At 43.5% G+C, this 22,428-nt stretch overlaps 1 protein-coding gene across 2 annotated transcripts in view; it reads left to right on the forward strand.

Moving 5' to 3' along the window:
• Positions 1-7,733: 7,733 nt before the first annotated feature.
• The window catches only part of NFATC3 (nuclear factor of activated T cells 3), a 56,377-nt gene continuing 41,682 nt past the window's right edge, over positions 7,734-22,428 (forward strand). For both annotated transcript variants that reach the window (XM_065733279.1, XM_065733280.1), the window contains exon 1: positions 7,734-7,940. In XM_065733279.1, coding sequence (XP_065589351.1) covers positions 7,841-7,940 — 100 coding nt within the window. In that variant the 5' untranslated portion in view covers positions 7,734-7,840. The remainder of the gene's footprint in view (positions 7,941-22,428) is intronic.

The raw sequence follows: 22,428 nt of genomic DNA on the forward strand, positions 1-22,428 counted from the left end.
ATGAAAGCATGTCCTTTTTTGGCCTACCTTAGATTTCAGGCTGAATTTCAGATTTTACCTCAATTCAAGCTGTCTCAATGGCTGACCATATCTTTATATGTCTTATATCTTTACATAGGTCTTTATATATGGGAACTATTTTCTTTCATTTATTTGCTGTGGTTCTGTGGTGGGCACTTTTAGCAATGCACGCACACAAATGTATTTACTCATATCTTTACATCACTCGCCTCTTGTACCATCTTCCTCTTCTGTCACCTCTATTCACAACTTTCCATCATTGCATTAAACCCCTATATTTACTGTCTGTCTATTTTCTGTTTACAATAGGACAAAAAGTAGATTCTGTATTAGCAGCAGATAATTTGAGCTGGAAAAATCATCCATCTTTTCCATAATGTTTTGCTTGGCTTTTAATCTACACAAATTCAAAGACTGAAGGGAGAAAAAATCAGCAGAACAATGATTTTCAACCTTCTTTTTCCTCCCATGTAATTAGATGAATTCCCAGCTGGAGTTTCTTGCTGTTTTCTTTTTTTTTTTTCTCAAATGGTCAGACTCCTTTTTTCCTGATTTTTTCCCCCCTACTATATTAAGTTCATAAAAAAAATTAATAATATATTAACTGTAATAATAATAACAATAATGTATTAACTGTTATTAACTGTAATAAGTTCATAAAAAAAAAAACAAACCAAACTTATGTCCCTATCAAAGAACAGTCTTTGTCATGGAATAGTTCTGAGCTTTTTTCAGATCTTCCCAAATCTCTCATTCTTTTTCCTTCAGATATATGTGGCTAAAACTCTGGCTTCTGTTAGTCCTCCATCTGTAGAAAAGGCTTTGAAGCTGCTTTGCAGAGTAGATAGCATCCTTTCATCTTCAGGTTAACGGTTGAAGCTGTATCAAATCCATCCTGACCAGAATCTCTTTCCAGCCACTAACATACCAGTTAGTCAGCAAGAGTCTGTGGAAAAGAAACATCTCTGGTACCATCATTGCAAGTGTCAGCCTTCCCACTATAGAGTGAGCATCACTGGAGTTCATGGAGTAGGGCCCAGGTTCATCCATAATTTGCTGCCTGAACTGGGGAGTTTGTGCTTTTCTTTGGTGTTGCTGGCCTGGCATTCTTCACAGACCAACACTATCTCCCTCTTGGTTTTAAAAGATGTAATTTGTGAAGGCCGACACATTCTGCTGTGCTACTGTTAGGTGTATAGTATGTGGAGATTTTCTAATAACTTTTAGTTTTGGACTCCCAGCCTACTTTCTCCTGAGGTAGGTTTGAACTTTGATATAGTGCCTTTCATTTCTGGATTTTAGACTGCTTGTTACCAATTACTTTATTTTCTCACGGAGATGACTGGTTTCCTTTGGCTTATCTCATCTCCTAGTTATTACTACCATTCTAGATGCAGTGTTTTTAGCTAACTATGGCAGAAACTACATGTAACACAGAAGAATGGAGAGTAGCCTGCATTCTGAGCAATTGTTGACTGCTTTTTGATCAATCTACACATTATGAGCTTTGTTATCAGAAAGTGCTTTATAGACAAAACAAAACAAACATAAAAATACTTGCAATGCAATTTTGCACCAATAACCACTGCACAGACCTCATAGAATTATTTACTGAATATCTTGTTCACTGGCTTGGAAGAATAATAGGTATTTAATCAGTCTTTCTGCTTTTTCTGCTTTTCATTCATTTATAATATGCAGCAGTATATCCCACAGTCCAGTCTGGCATGTAAGGAGCCAGAGGACCCCCACAAAGCCTGCTCCTGGGAAAGGGTTATGGTAGAAAGATAAGGACCAGGGCTAGCAGCATCATGTCTGATAACTGCTGCATTGAAAATTGATTTTGAAACCAAATCAAATAGTTAAATCTCCCGACCCGTGCTCGGTCAAAGCAGCATCAACCCTCTTACATGCAGTCTGGTCAGCAAACCAGGCAGAAACCCAATCAACTCAAAACCGACTCTGTCAGTGCTGCTTTTATTCCAATGCAAAGGAAAAGCTAAATGCGAGCCACCTGGCTGGCCTGCCTGACTTCATACTGGCATGGATCACAGCAAAAAGACACGCAAGCACCTGCCACAGCTGGGACATGGCAATCCTGTTCAGCACCTGTTGCCTCTCATCTGAAAGCTGTTGTATCCAAATTAAGATTCTGGGTCAGAAAGCTCATTAGGCACAGACCAAGCAAGTGGTGCGTGCATGTGACCTGACGACTGCAAAATGAATCCACTTCCACAATGTGGAAAGATAGCAGTCCAAAAGCCAAACTGCCAGAGTGCCTTTAAAGCATTCTGTGCATTACAGCCTATTGTTTTATGTTGGCTTAGCCTGACCCAAGTCAAGGACAAAAGTAATTTGCACAAGGTTGACAGTCTCTTTCACTGAAGAACGAGCCCTGCAGGCTTCATGCAGGCAGTACACTTAGACAAAATAGAGCCATGTCATAGGATTATCGTATTATGTATAGATCCTATAGAGCTAGCTAGAGGCTCAGAGACTGGGGTAATTTTGCTGTGATAGTTGTGTGATTGCCCATTTTGGCTGCGTTGCTGTTCAGGCAGCACTTAAGAGCTATTCCAGACTTCAAAGTTGTTATGCAGAGGCGTGTGCAATCTAAGTAAAAAGAGAGACTACAAAAGTTGTATTGTCCCTCACCTTAGAGGGGAACTAAGGCAGTATTTGTAGTGAATATATAAAGAGCAAATTACTTAGGCCCTTCAGGAAAGTGAAAATTAGCCTATGAGAAATTGGAAGGTTGGAATAGAACCCACATTTTCTAAGTCCCAGTGCTGTACCTTACGAAAGAACCGTCTGCTGGCTGACAAACATTCAAAAACCAAAGATGAAATATGCAGGAGTAAGTAAAATGCCCTAGTCTTTATGTCAAGCCCAAGAGCTTTTATGAAAGCTCATTAGCGTTGCCACAAATATTAATCTCATGCAATCATCACTGCACATTAGAGGAGTTTGTTCTTTTTCTGGTAGCAATCTCAGTTGTCATCTGATTTCACTCACAAACCACTTTAGGTTTTGTAGTAAGACTCTATGGTACCTGTGGAAGCAATTGCTTCAGAAGCAGATACCTGTGCCTGGAACGGTCTTACGTTTTAATTCCAGTAATAATGCTGCTGGTAATTTTATTTTGCTTTCACTCAATGGTCTGAAAGCAAAATACTGTGAACAGAAATTCTGCGAGGAGAGCCATGCAGCCAAGTGCCAGACTTCCAGAGCCTCTGCTCTTTTTAATGTGTGTGTGATGGTAATTGCCAAATGAGACTCCAACCCGCTCTGTAAAACCATAGAAATATAAAGCAGCAGAAAACTTTATGAAGTAATGTGTGCAGAATGTTAAACAAACAGTAAAGCAAAGCAACGATTGTTTAATGTGAAATATATATTGAAGAAAAATATACTGCAGGGTACTACTATGACTGCAGGAAGTTTAGGGGAGTGATGAAGCTTCCTGGGGTAAACTGTAAAACGGTTAAATGAGACTCTATGACCTCATTAAACTTTTATGTAGGTGTGTTTTTGTCAGCACACACCTTGTAGGCAATCCTTTGTTTCTTCCTTTCTTTCCACTTTGAAATCTTGTTATTACAAATACCCCATTGATCCGGTGCTGAGCATGAGACCAAGGTAGGAGTGCTGCAATTAAACAATCGAGGCATAGTGAGTCTTAGAAGGATGACTGCCATTTTTCCCTGAAAACTTAAATCTGTCCAAGTTCAGTCACACTACTCCCTTTTACTCTATTTTCTCCTACTGTGTATCTGATGCCTGAATTAGGACAACTCCTAATTTTCCTACAAAACTTCCCAGTGCTTTGCAATCTACTTTTGTTTTTGTTTTCCTTTTAATTCCCCGATGGCAGAAGTTTCACATTTCACCCAGGCACTGGTAATTAGCCAAGGAAATTATTCAAAATGCCAGATGTCACATATTAAATATAAATAACCTATGACCTTGTGTGCAGAATGCAAGACCCTTTACTATATGGCTGCTGAATTTAACTGTCCTGAACATTGCCTCCTTTCTGAAATAGTATCTTTCTCCTACATAACACTCTTCTGCATGCTTAATAAATGGATTTGCCTTGCTAGCTGTGAGAGAAATAAAAGCTACGGTATTTTGTTTGGATGCCATTTGCAAGTGATTGCAAGTGTCTAAGGATAAATTTGCAGTGGTTATATATACACTTTCCTGTACTCATGCTTTTTTCAACATTAGCTGTAAAAAGCATGACCATAGATGCAGCCAAAGAACACTATCTGCTGATTCCAGGAGTCCTTCTCTGTGCTTTCTCATCTGCCCTTTCCTTGCCACACTGGTGTGTGTGGCTTCTAAACAGGTCCAGATCCGACCACAGGAGGGAACGAGATCAAGCATCTGAAATACAACCTTATGCATTATATTCCTAATTTGAGGCTGTTTGGTTTATTGAATCATGCAGAACAAATGCCTGGCCATGCTTCTTCCAAAGCCTATTCTGGCTACAATTGCACAGCTGGGTTTGATTTGCTGCCCATAGGAAGGGGGAGGAATCCCTGCTACTCCAAGACAAATACAGATCTGGGATGTGGCTGCAGCTCAGAATTCCTTGCTATCCAGCATAGGATGATGCGTGGAAAATAAAACACAGCACAACGCAGCCCTCAGGTTTTTGGAGCCGAAAGTCACAACACGCCTAGAAAATAGCCCCAGTTTGGAAAGGTTTCAACCACCACAGGAAGTGTGCTCTTTCCTTCCCGAGGCGCAGGCAGCAACTCCAGCTTCTGAGCACATCAAGGTGTATCCCCATCTGGATGCAGTCATGCAGCCCGAAAGCACCCAGGAGAGGAACCACCTATGCATATGAAGCAGAGGAATACACAAAAGCACTCCCTCGGCACAAAACCACAGTGAAAGAAGGTCATCCTGGTTCTGCTGCTGGCTGAGCTCTGGGCAGCGTGCGTGTGCCAGGTCAGCCATCCGTGCCACAGCCTCGAGCACGGGGCTGACCCAGGTCCCTGCAAATCGGTGCAAACACACGTCAGCATGCTGAGGGCTGCTGCCAACGTGGTCATGCCCTGATTACTCTTTGGCTGCGTGGAAAGGTTTGAAGGTGTTTTAGGTTTGGGGAATTCAGTGCAGGAAGGATATGTGTGGTGGTGCAGGAGGAGAGAGAGGGTGAAATGAAAGATCTGGTGGAGAAAAGACAAAGGATTGGCAAGAAGCACAGGCTCCAAACTCAAAGAGCTGGATATACCTAACTTTGAAGTAGAAAGCCTAACAGAGATGATTGTAAATAACCATTAATTGCTTAGAGTGCAGCCTTACTTTCTACAAAGTCTGTAAATTGCTCCTCTTGGCTAGATGGTCATGAGATAGCAGATTGCTCTGCTGTATTTTAGGGTATGAAGTCCATGTGGCCTTCTTTCCCTTTCCCTGATGACCTGCAGCTATCACAGGTTGCTGGATACCTGCCTCAAAAAGGAGAGAAAGGAATTGTTTTGTAGCTGAAGGAACAAGGCAGTATTTTACATATTCAGCATGCTGACTGGAACTTCATGCTGAGCATCTTATCAAGAAACCTGGATTGCATTCACACAGCCCCTTACAGAGAGAACAAATTTGGCTGTATTTTTCTCCAGGGACATGCATAATGAATAATCTCCTGGTATAGCAGAACAGGAAACAGCTACAGTTACTCCACGTGCTGTAATCTGACACGACCATTATTTAACAGTAAGATGAATTCTGATATATCTGCCTTGAAATTGTGAAAGGTTATTCAAAAGTTTTCAGAGAAAAATTAGCCAAGATCCATTTTATATATACCACACCATCCCAAAGTGTTCATTGTAGACCTCTTTTCATTCAGGTCTGCATGAGGGCTTTTTTTAACCCTTGGTTAATCCTATTACACATTTTTCTCCGTGACCTTGGACTTAAAGATAAGAGGAGGCTGCAGCCAGAGCTGAGCTCATGGTGTGGGGCTGGGCTTCTGGCAGGAGGGACACAGGTGCACTGGGAGCATCTCCCAGGGCTGCACAAACAGCAGCTGCAGCCCCACATGCATTTTATGGGAAGCAACAACAGAAAGGATGCTGCATTAGGAGAATAAGGGAAAGAAAGATAAACACATGCGTTCCTCAGCACAGGTCACTGAGCTTCCTTGTCTCCACATCAGCTTTCTTCTCTGGCTTGCACTCAGATCTATGAAGAGAACATTGAGTGATAAATGCAGGCATGGGGCTGTTGTTATTCTGTTTGCATGCACCTCAACAATAACAGAAGTCAGACAGGACTGCTATAGAGCCCAGTGGAGAGCTACAGAGATGATGGGGACCTAGAGCATCTCCTGTATGAGGAAAGGCTGAGAGCCCTGGGGAAGAGGAGGCTGACGGGGGATTTCATGAATGCTTATACATACCTAAAAGGCAGGGAGTCAAACAGATGGGGCCAGGTTCTTCATCATGGCACCCAGCAACAGAACAAGGAGTAATGGGCACAAACTGGAATGCAGGGAGTTCCAGATAAACACAAGGAATAATTTCTTTACTGTGAGGGTGACAGAGCACCGGCACTGAGAGATGGTGGAGCCTCCTTCTCTGGAGGTACTCAAACCCACCTGGATGCTTTCCTGGGCAACATGCTGTAGGGAATTGCTTTAGCAGCAGGGTTGGACTGGGAGGGCTCCAGAGATCCCTTCCATCCCCTACGAATCTGCCAAGATTACAGTCTTAAGAAGCTCCTGTGCACTGAAACACGCTGAATTTGTTATTTGTGATCAGAACAGTGCGATTAACGACATGCTAACACACACAGACCTTTGATTTCACATGGCCACATGACCACAACAGCGGCTCTAGTTCAATTGATTTTAGCTTGGCAGCAGAGCCCGGTTCCTTAACGCTTGGAAGGCGCAGCAGGGGTAATTTTGGAAGTTTATCAGTCTGCAACACAAATAAAACTGCGAACACCCCACAACTGACCTTCAAGAGCACGGGGTTGGGTACAAGCAGCACTTCAGTTCCCATCCATACCGACAGCACAGAACCTCAGGACAGAACCTTCCCGGTTCCCCCACCTGAGGCGCAACCCGCCCGCACAGCACAGGCTGCGCCGGCTTTTCTCACGCAAACCCAGCACCGGGGGCTTCAGCACCCCCTGGGGCCGGCTGCAACAACAGCCGCAGCTCCGCGTGCTCTTCCAACCCTTTCATTTCCTTCAGCACGAGACTCAGGGCCACGGCGGGGCGGTCCGTGCAGCCGGCACGCCGCCGTGCAGCAGCAGCGCGGGACGAGCCGAGCGACACGTGGCACCCCGCCCCTCGGCCCGCTCCCGCTAGGCGGGGCCTCCGCGCCCACCGCCCGAACTACATCCCCCGGCGGTCCCCGCGGCGCGACGCGGTGGGAGAAGGAGGGGGACGGAGGGGAGCGGGGACAGCTCCGCGTGACGCTCTCCCCGTCCTTTTCTGCCCGCTCGGGTCACGAGGCGCCCTCGGCGCGGCCGACGTCACGGGCACCCGCTGCGCGCGGGGGCGCGAGTGTGGGAATCGCCGGGAGGGGGCGGGGCCGGCGGGAGCGCGCGGGGCGGGGGCGGGGCCGGCGGCGGCGGCCCGTAGCGGGAGCCCTCCCCCTCTGAGTGACAGAAGGCGCCCGGGCACGGCCGCTCGCGCCGAGGTCGGAGCCGCCGCTCGCGCCCCTTCTGCCCCCGTTCACGCGCGGTGCCATGAGGCGGCCCTGAGGGGCGGCGGCCACAGCGCAGCCCGGCGGGGAGCCCGGCGCGGCCCGACAGGGCGACGGCGTCCCGCTTCGTCTCGCCGGCCAAACCCATGAGTACGGCAAACTGCGGAGCCAACGACGAGTTCGACTTCAGGCTGATCTTCGGGGAGGACGGGCAGCCCGGGCCCGGGCCGCCGCTGGGCCCTACAGGTGCGGTGCCGGCCGGGCCCGGGGGGGGGGCGGCTTCCTGTTTTCCTCGCAGGGCGGCGGAGAGGGGGGGGGCCGCGGCGGGGGGCGGGGAGCGGCCGTCACCGCCCTCAGCCCTCGGGCCCGGCGGGGCGCGGAGGGACGGCCCGGCCCCGCTGTCGTTGGGAGGGGAAAAAATGAGGAAAAGAAAAAAAAAAAGAAAAAGATAGGAAAAAAAGCGAACTCGGGAGGGACGGACGGGACCGGCGGCGGAGCGGGCCCGAGCGGAGCGCCGTGGGGTGGAAAGTTGTGTCCGCCGGGCAGCGGCGCCTCCTGACGCTGTGCGCCCACGGGAGCGCGCGTGCGGAGCCATGTTGGGCCGCCTCCCGGCCCCGGGACCGCGTCGCTTCGGGAGGGAAAGTGATCCGCGCTGTGAGCGCTTCCTATCTTTTTTTTTTTTCCCAGAAATTCATTCCAAGTTTTGTTTTGTTTTGTTTTGTTTTGTTTTTAACGCTAAGTTTTAGCCTGCGGATTCTTTGGAGGAAAAGGAAAAAGAGAAATAAAGATTTTTCCTTCCCTGTTTTCCAACTTAGTGGAACAGAGAGGGGCATTAAAAAGCAGGTGGTGCTTTTGGGAAGGAGACCTGAGTTCTGCTAGCCAAAATAAATGCATTACAGTCCAGGTGGACGGGATACGTGCACCTTAAATGGGAAACAGCAGGGATGTGAATAAATTACAAAAAAAGGATTGATGACATCCCAATTTCTGTTCACTTTTCACATAACACTGATGATCTAAACCGCATTACTCAGTGAGGGATCAATGAAAATGACAGGAGAGGATGCTAGCATGGACATGGAGGTGATGGGCTGGGGGTTGGACTTTGTGGTCCCAGAGGATCAGCCTTTCCAGCCTTAACAGTTCTATAATGTTTGTGATTTGGTGGCATTCCTTAACAAATGCTTCATGTACTGCCTTCCATAGAGAGAGATTTCCACGCTTGACATGCTAAAACTTTTTTCTAAGGCAAATTTTAAAATGCGACAGTGAAGCGATTCGTTTGCTGTAGTGTTCAGCACTCAGTGTGCCTGCATCCCAGGCTCTGAAACTCAGTGGTTGGTGGCTTGTGGGATATCCAGCTGGCAGTGCATGGACGTGGTCTTGAGGTGGAAGGCTCAGGGTCAGTCAGTGCCTTTGGGAAGTGCTGCTAGAGTTCAGCTGCTAATCCTGCCCATGTGCTGAGAACTAGATCTGGTATAAATGAAGATCCAAACTGGAAGTCTTTCATTTTTCATTTTCCCTCATCCAAGTATAATAGGTGGGCAGGAGCTCTTAGATCTCCTTAAGGAAATGATTTAAACCATGCATTTCATAGTCCTGTATCACTAGCTTCAGTGATGATGTTAGTTGCGTGGCAAAATAAGCATAAGGGTATTCTTTTCCTAACAGAAGGTAATATTGAAACATGTATGTCACAGGGAAAGGTACTTAATTTGAAATAAGTAACAATCAAATTACCGAGTCTCCCAGGATCATATGAAGACAAGTTTTTATGCTACATGCTGTATATCTGGACGTTTGAGGTTGGCATACTCGTGAAAGAATTGTTGGGTGCAAAGTTCTAGCATAAGTAGCACAGAAATAGATGTTAATGCTTTCTTTTGTGCTAGGACTAGTGTAATGTTAGGACTTAATTATTCTCTATATATGTGTCTGTATTTTATTTTAATTTCCGGCTCGTTAATTCTTTCATGTAACGTATTTCTGATTTCTGAACCACTTAGCACATGCGTGTCTCAGGTTGGAGCTTACCTTTTTGTGTGACTAAAAGGATAACAGGAGAAATCAAAGCAACCTGTCCAAGTTAATAGATAGAGCAATTTCAGTGGCTTTCAGGACACTCGAACTAGAGTACTTAGTTTTGTGCTTAGTGGCAGAAAATGAGATCAACATTCTGCAGCAGTGCTTGCGTGCTCAGTCTGAAAGTTACATTTTGCACTGATGGGGGGGAATGCATGAAAAATGGTTCAGAGGTGCTTAGAAGTCTGTACTCTGATACTGCAGTTTGCAGCGTGTTTCATTTAAAATCAGAGGGATTGCCCTTTCATGAACCCTGTGTGCTGCCATACAAATCTGGTTGTGCTCAGAAGCTTTTCGGTAATTCTAAATGGTGATTCGGTACTGAGCACCTTCTGCAGCACCTTCCACTTCTCTTTGCTGGTTTAGTGTCTGTGTCCCAAAGAAAGGGATTGCTGTTACCGGGCAGGATCCAGCAGCCAGTGCAGGTGGTGGAGCTCTGGGCCTAATAAGCTTCATCTTTTTCTGGTAGAGTCATCCAGGCCTTCAGCTGCAGAGCACTCTTGAAGTGAACCCAGCCTGTTGCTATTCTGTCTTGCAGAACTGTTCTGTTGGTTTTAGGAGTGTCTGATTGCCACGTGGTGTCAGTTGCCTTGAGGTCCTGTGCAGTCTGGTAAGATAAACTGTGAAACAAGTGGCTTTGTCGAATGTATTAGAGGTGTCTCTACCTCTGGGCTAACTAAAAAGAGCTTTTTTAAGATTTTAGTATTTGATACTTGAATTAAAAAATATATATTAAAAAATACTGCTTTTCTGTAGCCCCTGCCCTGTTTGTCCCCGGTGTTTCAATGCAATTTGGTATAAATAAAAGAGAAATTTGAATTTCAAATGTATTAGGCATTAAGCAGGTAAGCTTGATGGTGTCCGTGCTGCTGTTAAAAGCTTATCTATTGAGGATGAAGCTCACTGTTGAAATGCTGAGCTGTGCAAAGGGGTGCAAGTGTGAGCTGCTTTAGCTGAATTTTTATTTTTGGAGTTTATCTTCTGTTTCAAAAGTTGTACTTTTTTTTTTTTCCACAAAGAAAGGGCTCTTTAAAGAACTCAGATTGTGTAGTACTGAGCTGGGAATTCATTATCTTGTAAAGTTCTATACCATCCAAAATTATTTCTTGTTGGTATGTGACATTTGGAGCGGCTTAAAATCAGAGGCTGCAAGCTGTTCAATAGCCAGAAAATGAATTATTCAATTAGGAAATATGGACAGCAGAGTGTTGGTACTGCTGTTCAGAATCCTGAAGGAGCTGGGTAAGAGCGAGAGGCAGGCTGAGGCTTTGTGACCCAGCAGAACGGAGCAGCGTGTCCTCCCCAACCCCTCCAGCTTTCTGTTCTTGAATTATGGGGGAGGAGAAATTCCTGTTACCTATCTGCTTTCAATATAGGCAGTCATCCTTGTCATTTTTTTTGTTTGCTTCCCCCAGATTTGACTGCTTTACTGAGAAAAGCAAAAATTATTCTCCTTGGAGCTTTTGTTCGTAATATCTGTTTTATTTTCTTGGAAACTCTGAAAAAAGCTGAAAAAAAATTCTGCATATTTTCCGTGACTTGATATTTGGTTAAGTAATACTGTTTAGTAATCTTGTTACTGGTACATTATTTCTCACAGTCCCTCTTACCTCCAGAGGAGTTGTGGGTTGGTTGATTTATTCTGTTTGTTTTGTTTTTGTGTCCCAGTTTGGTGATGAATTTGGTGACAATTCAGAATGCCTTTGTTAGCTGGAGCCTTGCTCCTCTTAAGGACAGTGTATGTGGACTTGGCTCTTTGGTTTATTTGAGAACTTCCATCCTTCTGTGCTGCATGACGTTTTTTCTTTAGCTTAGAGCGATGAGCTTACTGGTTCAAGGCTGTTTCCAAATACCGATACTGAAATACACATTATGCCACGTGAATATCAGAGTCATAGCATATTTTCTTTTTAGGGCTTCTGTGTTTGCCCTTTCCCTGGAGCACCTGGGAGCTTGTTGGGCAGCTCTGCAGGTCCTGCTCCTGTGTGCTGAGTGCTCCCAAGTGACATCTGCCACTGCGCTGGCCTCAGGAACTCGGCAGAGTGCTGCCCAGCAAAAGTGGGCACTACATATGAGTCTTTTAATTTAGGAATGTAGTAGAAAAATGTTGAAACTGATGGCTTGTGCTGAAACAATACCAGTCTTTATAGCTTTGTTTTGATCACTGATATCTAAATTATTCTCCGCTTCTTAAACGTGTATTCGTGACACTGCTGTCAGAGGCTGTTGGTACAGAGTAGGAAACAGGCTAACTTGTTTATGGATGTTTGCAGTGTGCTTGAACTTTTTGTTCTTTTCCTTAAGATGGTGTTTAAGGTAGGCCATGCTAAGAAAGTCAGTTGTGGTAGGAAAATGGTCTCCTAATGAGTATGGGTGGGAAATCGAGGGCTGAGTGCTGGCAGTCGTTGTGCACTCAAGGTGTGAACTGAGATGGGGCTGCTGTCGCTGACATCCTTTCTGTGACTGTGTACTTTGGCCCAGAACTGCCAGATTCTGCTTTCCTTAGGAGACCGTCTTACACACCTGTACTGTAAGGTGTTACTAGTCTGTTTGGATCTGGCTGTCTGTGGGTAGTGGAGAAAGTCTTTGCACGAGATGGTAATGCTGAGGCTTATGGGTATAATTTGAGCCATCCGTATAAATACAGCTGTTGTGTGGGCCTGTAAACGTTTGCTGTGCAAAAGAGAGCTCGTGAGTTAATACCAGCATCAGATGGTGCAAGAAAGCAAATGAACAAGTTGCTTGAGACCTTTTCTCTTTTTTTTCCCTCAGAGGTAAACCAGAATATTTGTTTATTAGATATTGAACACTAAATGTATTTCAGTAGGAACCACCACTTGAGGGGAAGTTTAATTGCAGCCACTGTTTTATTTCACAACGTGGTGATTTCTGTTATGTGCATGTAGAAGGCCGATGCAAATCATGCAGAGGCTGCGGTTATATAACGTGCTGGTGGAGGGCAGGGGGGAGCCAAGCAGCTGCAGCTGGCTGAAAATAGAGGGTCTGTGACACCGAGATAACAGAGAGGTGCTGAGGAAGTACCAGAGGAAAATTTGTATGAAAGCTAAATCTGGTATCGGTAAAGTCAGGGTTGCCTGGGCTACACTGTAACAGTAATCATGGGAGGCTGACATGTTCAGATGTGTTGCTTCTTCCATATTATAAAGTCTCCCCTGTCTGAATGAAACTTGACCAGAATGAGACTGTTTGGCAAACTACCCAGTTCTCATGTGTGCTCTTGTGAGGCAGTTGTAGTTGCACGAGATCTAATGTCATAACGTTCACAGTTTGATGTATGGTTTGGCTCACTACGTTGCACAGTGAGGCACACTCATACAGAAGTTTCAGAAAGATCACTAGCTTGACCAAATGTCATTTACTTCATGTGAGCATTCATCCTCACATGCTGCTCTCTGTTCCCTTTCCTCCCATCTGAATGTTGGGCACGGTGCGAGTCAGGGCAAACGCTGAGAGCTGGGTTGCGGAAGGTTGTCTTGGTGCAAAAAATGTTTGTGCCAACACTTGTGTCCTAAAGATGTCTCTATGTTGGAAACAAACTTTCTTTCTTGAAGTAGAAAGTACCTCTCTACGTATCCCACTAGAGGGCTAGTTAAGTAACATTGCTGTTGAATGAGTGAGAAATAAAGAGTAGATTGGGCCCTGGTCAGTAGTGAGCAGCAGTTTGGCTGTTCACAGCAATAACGTAAATAGAGGAGTTGTTGCCTAAAGCTGCCCTAGCAGGCAGGGAAGTACATGGAGCCGTGCTGGCAGTCAGCCCAGCCTGTAAAGCAGCATCCAAGTCCATGCATTTGTCCAGGCATGCTGTGTGGGGTTCAAGTGACAGTGGAATTTAAGATGAGTGAAACGATCGGTAGGACTAGGTAAAATGGCAAAGCAGGAGCAAGCTTATTTGTGAGTCAGTGCTCTGCTCTGCCTTTAGAGCACCCCATCTCCATGTGATTTTGTGCAACACTGCCGACGTAGGTCATGCCAAACCTTGTAAAGCTGTTCAATCTGAAGAACTGCAAAGCTGAGCAGTGAGCAGGCTGTGTCTGCACGCGGGCAGTTAACTCAGCAGCTGAACTTAATCATTTACATGGCTCCTCTGGCTGAATATCACAGGGACATCGCGTGCTATGGATTCTTTTCAGGCAAAGGATGATAGGGATGATGGAAATTGTTTTTCTTGGGTTTTCTAGGAGGTTTGTTTTTTGGTACTTGGGGAAATGGGAGGAAAAAAGAAGTCTTGTTTGATTTGGTGGGTTTTGTTCTTCTGTTGTTTTTGGTTTTATTTTAAGCAGGAGCAAATACTTCATTTGAGGCTGCATAAAAGACAGTTGTAGGTGAACACATGAGCAGCTGCCTACAGTTGATTCACCACCCCTAGAAATGTAGAACCTCATTATTAGCATTTGTTTAAAAAAACTGCTTCTTAGATTATTAGTGACTTCCAAAAAGTGAGAAATAGTTTTAACAAAATATTGATGGCTGAGGTTGGATTTTCTGTATGTTTAACAAGATTGTTGAGGGAGATATCCAGAATATTCCTTTGCTTTTAGGTCCTTTCAAATCTAGATTTTTTGTTTTTGAGATACGAGCTTCTTCAGGACTGCAAGGGGCAAAAACCTTAACAAGGATCTGTGTTCTGTGACTGTTAACTTTCATTTTTAGAAGCCAGTGCTGGGAGGAATAGAGTTTTTTATTTCTGTTCTTTAGATTGTTTTATATTGTTTTGAGCAAATAGAAAAACGGTAAGATAATTAAAGTCAAGTTCAGTGATAGCAGCCTTGGTACTGTGCCATGAAGTGGCTGCTCCTGGCTGGGACAACACCACAAAAGTTGCCTTCTAACTAAATTGATCTGCAAAATTCTTGCATCACCTAAAACGAAACCCACACCAAAAACAGAATTTCAAGCTGGCAGTGAATTCAGAATGCTTTCATCAACTGGGACAGTGGTTTGCTGCTTCGAGTGACCGAATAAAGGGCTGTAATAATGTCTACAATCATTTATAAGTGCGTGTATGTATTTGAAGTAAAATATTTCCTAGTAGTTGTTCCCCAAGTCACAAACACAAAGGAGCTGTGGAGATGGAGTAACAGTGATTACAGAAGGTTTTAGCAGAGTCATTTGGGACAACTGTACTCAAGTGACAATGCTAGAAGGGAATGTGTGGCTTAATACAAAGAACTACTAAAAAAAGCCAACATTTTATATTGTGTGTAGCTTCTTTAAATTAGATCAGAGCTCCTGCGTTTCATTGGTGTAAATTATCAGGTCTAGGCTTTAGAGCAGCAACTGCTGGTACCTTTGTATTGCTTAGCATTTCTGTGGGCAGGGGGAGGATTTGTTTTTAAGCTGATTAGATGCAGTATCTGGTGAAGCCTCTGCTCCTGCTGGAATAAACACAAGTTATGTAGGACTCTATGAAGAAATATGTGTTCCAGAGTTTGCAGGTGGCATAGTGATGTCCTTCCTTCCATTCTGGGGGATCGTTCTGAAAGTTGCTGAAAAATTGGTGTTCTTGCTGTGCTGCAGTGTGCCCTTGTCTGTTTCCCTGCGTGCCTCCTGGGCTGTAAGATTCTCGTTTCTGCCCATTGCACCGTGTCACTTGGTTGACAAAGTGAGCTCAAGGGGTTGCTAATTCTTCACTGATTCAAGCACTTCTCGTTCTGGCTTGTTTCAGTCTCTTAATGTACAGTCTCTCTTTGAGATTTGTGTATATCAAGTTTACATATTAATGAGTTGAAGCACTGAGTTATCTATAGGGTAGGGTTGCCTGCGGCAGAATGAAAGGGTTTGCCCTCTGTTGCATTGCAGGACTGCTGCAGAAGTACAGTGCAGCTTTGCTGAGGTGTGAGATGTTCCCAAACTAGTTTGTTCAGATCCCGTCTCAGAGGGGGGCATGCCTCCAGTTCTGCCTCCCCTCCTCGTGCTGTATAACAGCCTCTCCCTGCTCAAACGTTTTGCCTTTGCTTCTTGTGTTCTTTTTCAATAAGCTTTCTCAAAGGCCGCAACCTGTGTCACATGCTTTCCTATAAACTAGAATGCTGATTTTCTTGCACATTGCTGTGTTGGGTTTGTTGTTGTTATTTTGCTGTGACATTACTTAAGTGCTGTGGTCTTGAAAACTGCTTCTTTGCAGTGCTTCCTTTGGGACTGAAGCAGACAATACACCTGGAGAGCTCAGTATAAGACAGGCTGCTGTCAATGAGCTTGTGGGTATCAGAAGTTAATCAGTGGCCATTGGAATTATGCAGGCAGTTAGGTGACAATTTTATTTTCTAGATAGAGCATTAGTTGGGGAGAACCCTTTACAAAGTCTTTCAGTTTTGCTCCAGAAACGAGTTGGGTTATGAGCATTCAATTGGCTTACAGTACCAGCAGTGCAGACAAACCTTTAGCCAGCAGCTACAGCACGTAGTTCCCTTTTTCTCCTCAGTCATGTACTCTCATTTCATCATTATCATCGCTCATCTTCCTGTGGTCGGGCACAGCAGTTTCAGAGTGCTGTTTTGGTCCCTACATCCACACATATCAGATGCTCAGGGAGTGCAGGGCCAAGTTCTTTCACAAAGTCTAGTAACTGAATGGGCAGAATACTCTATCTGGAAAAGAGCAGTAACAACTGCGTGTTGTTAACTGCTTTGTGGGGGTATGGCACCATTTAAAGAATATCTCTGAACTGCTTGGGTCATGTTGAGCTGACTTTCAGTCTTACACTGAATGATGGATGAAACTTCAAACTGGAGGGCAGCATCTTCCCTTTATCTACAAGGATCTGGTGCCCTCCTGAGTGACACACCCGCAGAGGAAAAAGGGGAAGCAGAGAGCAGCGGTGGAACTTGCAGATTTTGAAAGCAAGAAGTAAATATTTTTCTTTTACCTCTTACAAATATTAATGGCTAATCCTTAAATACCAAATCACAAGCTTTAAAAAGCTTTCACTTAAACGCTTGTCTCATAATCAGCAGAAATACCAGGAGAGGTTGAGAAGGCACAGGTATAAACACTGCCCCATGCTTCCGGTTGCTGTTTTCTGTTCGTGTAACTGACAACAACAGTTGTGTTGAAGCTTACTGTGACAAGCTGGGTTTTTTTGCCCGCTTTTTATGTTCTTATCAGCATCACTCAAAGCCCTTTGCAGTGAATCACAGAATCACAGAATTGTAGGGGTTGGAAGGGACCTCTAGAGGTCATCCAGTCCAGCCCCCTGCCAGAGCAGCTTCCTTCACCAGAAAGATCAGGGAAACTTTTATTTCAAAGACAGGGAAGAAAGTTTCTCAACTGAGATTGATTCCATTTGCTACAAGTACATAATTTTTTTATAACATGCTTATAGCTTAAGTAGATGCATTCGATTTTCATGTTTATTTAGTCTTTCTTATGTGTCAAATAAAATTTAAAGGCTGTTATTTCCCTATTTGGAGCCAAATTCTGTTAGGTTAGGGTGAGACTTGGTGTGTGTTTCTCCACGGACAGCCATTCCAGTTTGAATATTGTACCAAGCCTTTAACTGCGTGTTAGATTTTTATTTGGTTGTGCAGCCACCTGCGGTTCCTGTCCTTGTTGCTTGTTTCTCCATATGTCCTAAGGCTTATGTTACTGCACTGTAAATCAGATTGCCAAAATCATCTGGGTTAAAAATACGTCTCCTCTCATTGCCCTTCCCCCTTTGTGTGGGTGGGTGGGCAGTTACAGCTGAAAACACCTAAGGTGGAGCTCCACCCTGCCAGCCTGCCTGTTCTTTTTTTAATGCAGTGTCAGTTGTACACATTTGATATGCTGTATGATTCCCTTGCTTCAACTACTGCAGTTTCATTGCTGTTCTGTGGTTCTACTGAGGACAGCTAATTGTCGTCTGGACTAGAATTTGGGAGATGCACTGATGAGCTTCCACTGCAGAAAAGATTGTTTTTCTAGCACATTTCCGTTGTCCCTGCTTAACATAAGAAGATGAGTAAGATTGGTGAGTGAAGTTCTGATGGGCATGACAGTGCTGCCCCCAGCGTATGTGACCGACAGAAGTAAAATGTCTTTTTGTCCTTTTTGAGTAATCAGATACGCATGGAACAGAGCACAGAATCATTGAGCAGGGAGAACTCCTTTCCAAAATGAGGTTGATGTAAATCATCTCTTTCCTGAAAGCTGGCGCTACTGTTCTGTGTGTTTGTAAGCTTGGAGCATTAAGAGGTATTTTCCCTCTGCTCCACGCTGTCACTCTAATTGTTTTAACAATTTACGCTTTTTTGTTACCATATTTGGTGGCTTACTAGTCAGTTCTAATCCCTTATAAACAAACACATGGCTGTGTTTCTCAGGGTTTTTTGGGGTTGCTTGTTTTTAAGCTGCCTGCTAGAACTGATCAAGCTTGTCAGAAGACAGGAATTGTCTCTGGAGAACTTACAGGTTGCAATGGAAAACTAGAATGAAATATCCAATTATAGAGATTTAACATGGTGGTGAACCAGCAAGAAGTCTGATCAGCTCTGGTTTTAAGTGTACAATAGGAAAACAGTGGCTCTTGAGTATTTTTGGTTCTTTGTGAAGATGAAGACTCTTCTTTCACCCCGAGAATGAGGACTGCAACTTCGTGGCATTTTAGAAATGGAGCTGCGTTCACTTTTTGTTCACATTAACAGATATTTTTGTGGCTTTCTTTCAATACCATCAAGTTTGAAAAGAGACAGTGATGACTGACATTGACAGACCTGAAAAACAGAAGAGGTTGCCATTTTCTTTTTAAAGTTTGGGAATGGAGACAGAGATTATATGACCTGCGTTAGAACACAGATGATGTCTGTGGCAGTGCTCAAGTCTTTCCTAATGCTATTTAAAGGACTTGATTACTGATCCTGTTTTCACAGTAGTATTTTTGTAAGACCTAGGTCGCGTTGCACTTTCTTGGTACCTCGTAACAACTCTTATTGTCTGAACCTGTTTGCTTATGGGCTTACAAACCTAGAATAATAAAGTGGTTTGAATTTATTTGGCACGGAGCTTGTGTTCAGACATTTGATAGTAATTGACCTTCCTTCTGTGGAAAAATCTGGCTCGTTGCACAGCTGCACATAAACATGTGCCAGTACGTGGCTGAGCGGTGAGCAACTGGTGGGCCAGCATAGCCAGTCCTGAACGCGGTCTGGTGCAGCAAGTAGTGAGCAAAATGCACTTCAGAAACAGTTGTTCTGGGTATTATTTAATTCTATTCCCCACTTACATTGAAGCATAGTTAACAGCTTAGTCAGAGATGAGGCAGTGCTGTTCTAACGCAGAACAGAAGCTGCTATATGCACCAGCCTGCTTCCAGACGGTCGCAAATGTGTGCTCAGAATGACCGCCTTCCCGGCTCATTGGTAAAGGGTGGGACAGGCACCTGATGTCAGATTGCACTGCAGGTCTGCAGCTTTATATAGCTGTTAGACACTTTGTGGATATGGGAGATACGCTGCCTTTTATGTTCCCTCTAGTAAATGTGCTCTCAGCAGGGTGTGAAAGAGGGCTTTGCTGTGCTTCTAAAGAAAGACTCATCAGATTCTCCACACGAGGCAGTGTTAAATGTCTTAGTAAGTTAAGGCAAAGCTGAGCTGCTTTCTGCATTGGCTACCCAAAAGACCTTCTATCATAAAACAAAATTAGTTTGACATGGTTTTGATCGTAACAGATGTTGACTTCTTGTTTTGTTTCCCTATCTTCTTTCTGAATGCTAATTGAAACAGATTACTCCTATAACCGTAGATAAACAGATTGGTCTGTAGTTCTTCAGTGCCCTTTAACCTTTTATTCTGTGTACTTTTCTTTACTTTGCATTGCTATTAGTTTTGTTAATTTACTCAATTAATTGACTTTACTGAAGAAAAGACATTTAGCATCTCACCTTTCGTGGTCATGGCAGACTTTTGACACTGATGGCAGTGCTTTTTTTTTTCCTTTTCTTAAATCTTTGCATGTTGTTGCCTACCTAGCATCTTGCCTCCATGTGTTTGTGGTGTTTTTTATGATCTACTTTACTACTCTGAATAACATTCTGTTTCTTGAATGGCTCCTTCATATATTGCCAGGTTGGTGAAGTCCTCTTGACTAGGGCAACTTTCATCTTTGCCCCCTTATCAGTATTACTGGGATGTAGTAGGCCTCCTGTTAATATTCCAGATGTCCATGACTCCTTTTTATGCTTTGGGCTTCTTAGCAGCACCTTTTTGCCTTGTACTTGCCTTTTGTGAGACTTCCGTGAGTTTATTTATTCCCTGCTTTCTTGAAGCCCCGCAATAGATTTTCTTCTGAGCTATTGTCCTTATTTTATGGGTTGTCAGTCTTCCCCCCTCCCACTGTTTTTTTTATTTTGCCCAAATTGTATTCATCTTTGTAGGTTGACTCGTTCTTTCCATTTAGTTAGGGGGCTCTTCCCTCTTCCAGATCAAATTCTCCCTGCAGTTGTTAATGTGGCAGAAGAAAATGACCGGTAACTGGTGTAGAACAATTAATGAGACACGTTGTATGAACCCTAGTGTTGTTGTTTGTATAATCAACTAACAGATTATTTTAACACTTGTCTATAAGGGAGAGTTGGAGGATGGTCCCAAAATAAGATAAATCTGTTTATTTATGGCCTCTGAAAATGGTTTGGTGACTATAGACTTCAAAATAAATTGTTTCCACAGTCATAAGTGTGGTTTTCGGGGGTTGGTGTTTGTTATAGAGTCATAGGTTGTACTCCAGGTTTCTGGCTTCCTGTTTTTCGAGTGTGCACATGTGCTCTGCTGGGAAGGGATAATGGGAGAAGCGGTGCCAAGCTCATTAGAGGCTGTTTGTCATGGAGCAGGAGCAGCAAAGCCGGGGTCAGGGGAACGTGCCTGCCTTTCTCCCGCAGGCCTTCCCAGCCAGCGCTGATGTTTTCTGTGCTCGTTCAGTTTTTCCACCTCAGCTCCATGAAACTTGAATTCTGAATGTACCTCCAATTTTTGTAAGTCCCAGGGGCACTGAATGAGGATAAGCTGTCTTAAATATTTTAAGATTTCTTGATTATTGCTGCAAGAGAAATAAATAAGGCTCTTTGCATTGCTGACAGTTTGAATCCAGCAGTGCGCTGCTGCTGTTCCTAAAGCTGCTCATGGCAGTAAATGGTTACATGCAGGACTCAGGCTTTCAACTGTTTTCCTGTAACATTTTTCATATTATTTAAAAAAAAAATGATCTGTATGTATCGTTTCTAACTTTCAAGTAGCTGGATAAATGCTTAATCATTTAAGTCATCCTTTTATCAGGATTGCCTTTTTTCTTTCTTGGCCAACTGTCCTAATGCTAAAGTAGAGAGTAAAGACATCTGTGATCCTGCATGTGCATGTACCAGTAAATGTGGAAAAGCTGTAACTAATTACTGTTCCCATTTCATGTTTTGAGATGGGAAACAGCACAATAATTATTTTTTTCCCACAAAATAATTAAAAAAATATGTATATTAATCGTGGAGAAAAGGTGGAGCAGTGAAGTTCTGCCTGTGTTCAATGTAATGACTGTTTGCTGATTATTTGTGTGACAGGCAAGGGAGTCCCTCCATAGTGTCTTGATGCTGTTAGTATATGCATATTTATAAAACAGCATATAACACGTTTTTTTGTGCTCTTAAAACACATAATAATAGTAGAGGCATAGTTGTATAAAAGTGTTGCATATGACTGTGTGTAATATACATTGCGGGATTTTATGTGTATACACTAAATATTAAATGCATTTTTGTGCCTCTTTCAGTATATAGAGTTGTGGTCTGTTCGGAGGTAGCAATGTGCTTTCTCTCCACTTGAAAATGCTTTCTTCTTGTCTCTGAGGAGATGCTTTCTTGTTTTGTTCCTGAATAATGTATTTTAGGTAATTTTAGCTGATTGCTCTAGATGAAACTTAGAATAGAATGACTTGATTAACATCCTACTCTGCTGAGCTGTGTAAAAAGTGTTGGCTAGAAGGATCTTTTGCTTGATGATAACTTGCTCGCTAATGAGTCTTGAAATCTGAAAAGATTGTTAAAAAAAAAAAGTGTTAATATCTTACTTGGGATCCCTTTCGTAATGGAGAAGGAACAAATAGGAGTGGGCACAAAATAAGGGAAAAGCTTATTTTTCTAATAATTTCAAAGACAAATGTCTCATATTTGCATTTAATACTGTGGAGCAGGGCAAGAGTATCCAATTTGATTCTGTGAGATGAAGCTGATGAACTTCTTAACTGGACTCGTGCTCCATTGCAATTGCTTGTCTTTCTTTGGAATATTTCCTATGTTTTAGTTAAGTTTGTTTTGTTTTGCTTTTTTATGCTGGATAGTTTGTGATCAAACTTCATGAGACTTGAAAAAATGCTGTTCTGTGAGATAGGCACTTGACAGTTTTCTAGGCAACCAAAAAGACCTTTGGAACGAGATTCTTCGTACTATATTTAATAACATTTCTTGCTAAGCCTCTTTTGGTTAAATACTTGCAGTTATTTGTCATCTTCATTGAAGTTTGAGTCACTGAAAGATGCTTTCTGTTGTTAAAGGAGATAAATATTATGTATGTCCTATTCTAGTGCTTGTAAGTATTGACTAGTGAGGTTGCAGAAAGTGTCATATTTGTTCGTATTCATGTTAAGATGATTAAGCATCTGATAACATTAAAACAAT

This window comes from Cyrtonyx montezumae, unplaced genomic scaffold, assembly GCF_038088225.1.
Source record: "Cyrtonyx montezumae isolate F1298 unplaced genomic scaffold, pur_monq_1.0 scaffold_17, whole genome shotgun sequence".
NCBI classification, from domain to species: domain Eukaryota; kingdom Metazoa; phylum Chordata; class Aves; order Galliformes; family Odontophoridae; genus Cyrtonyx; species Cyrtonyx montezumae.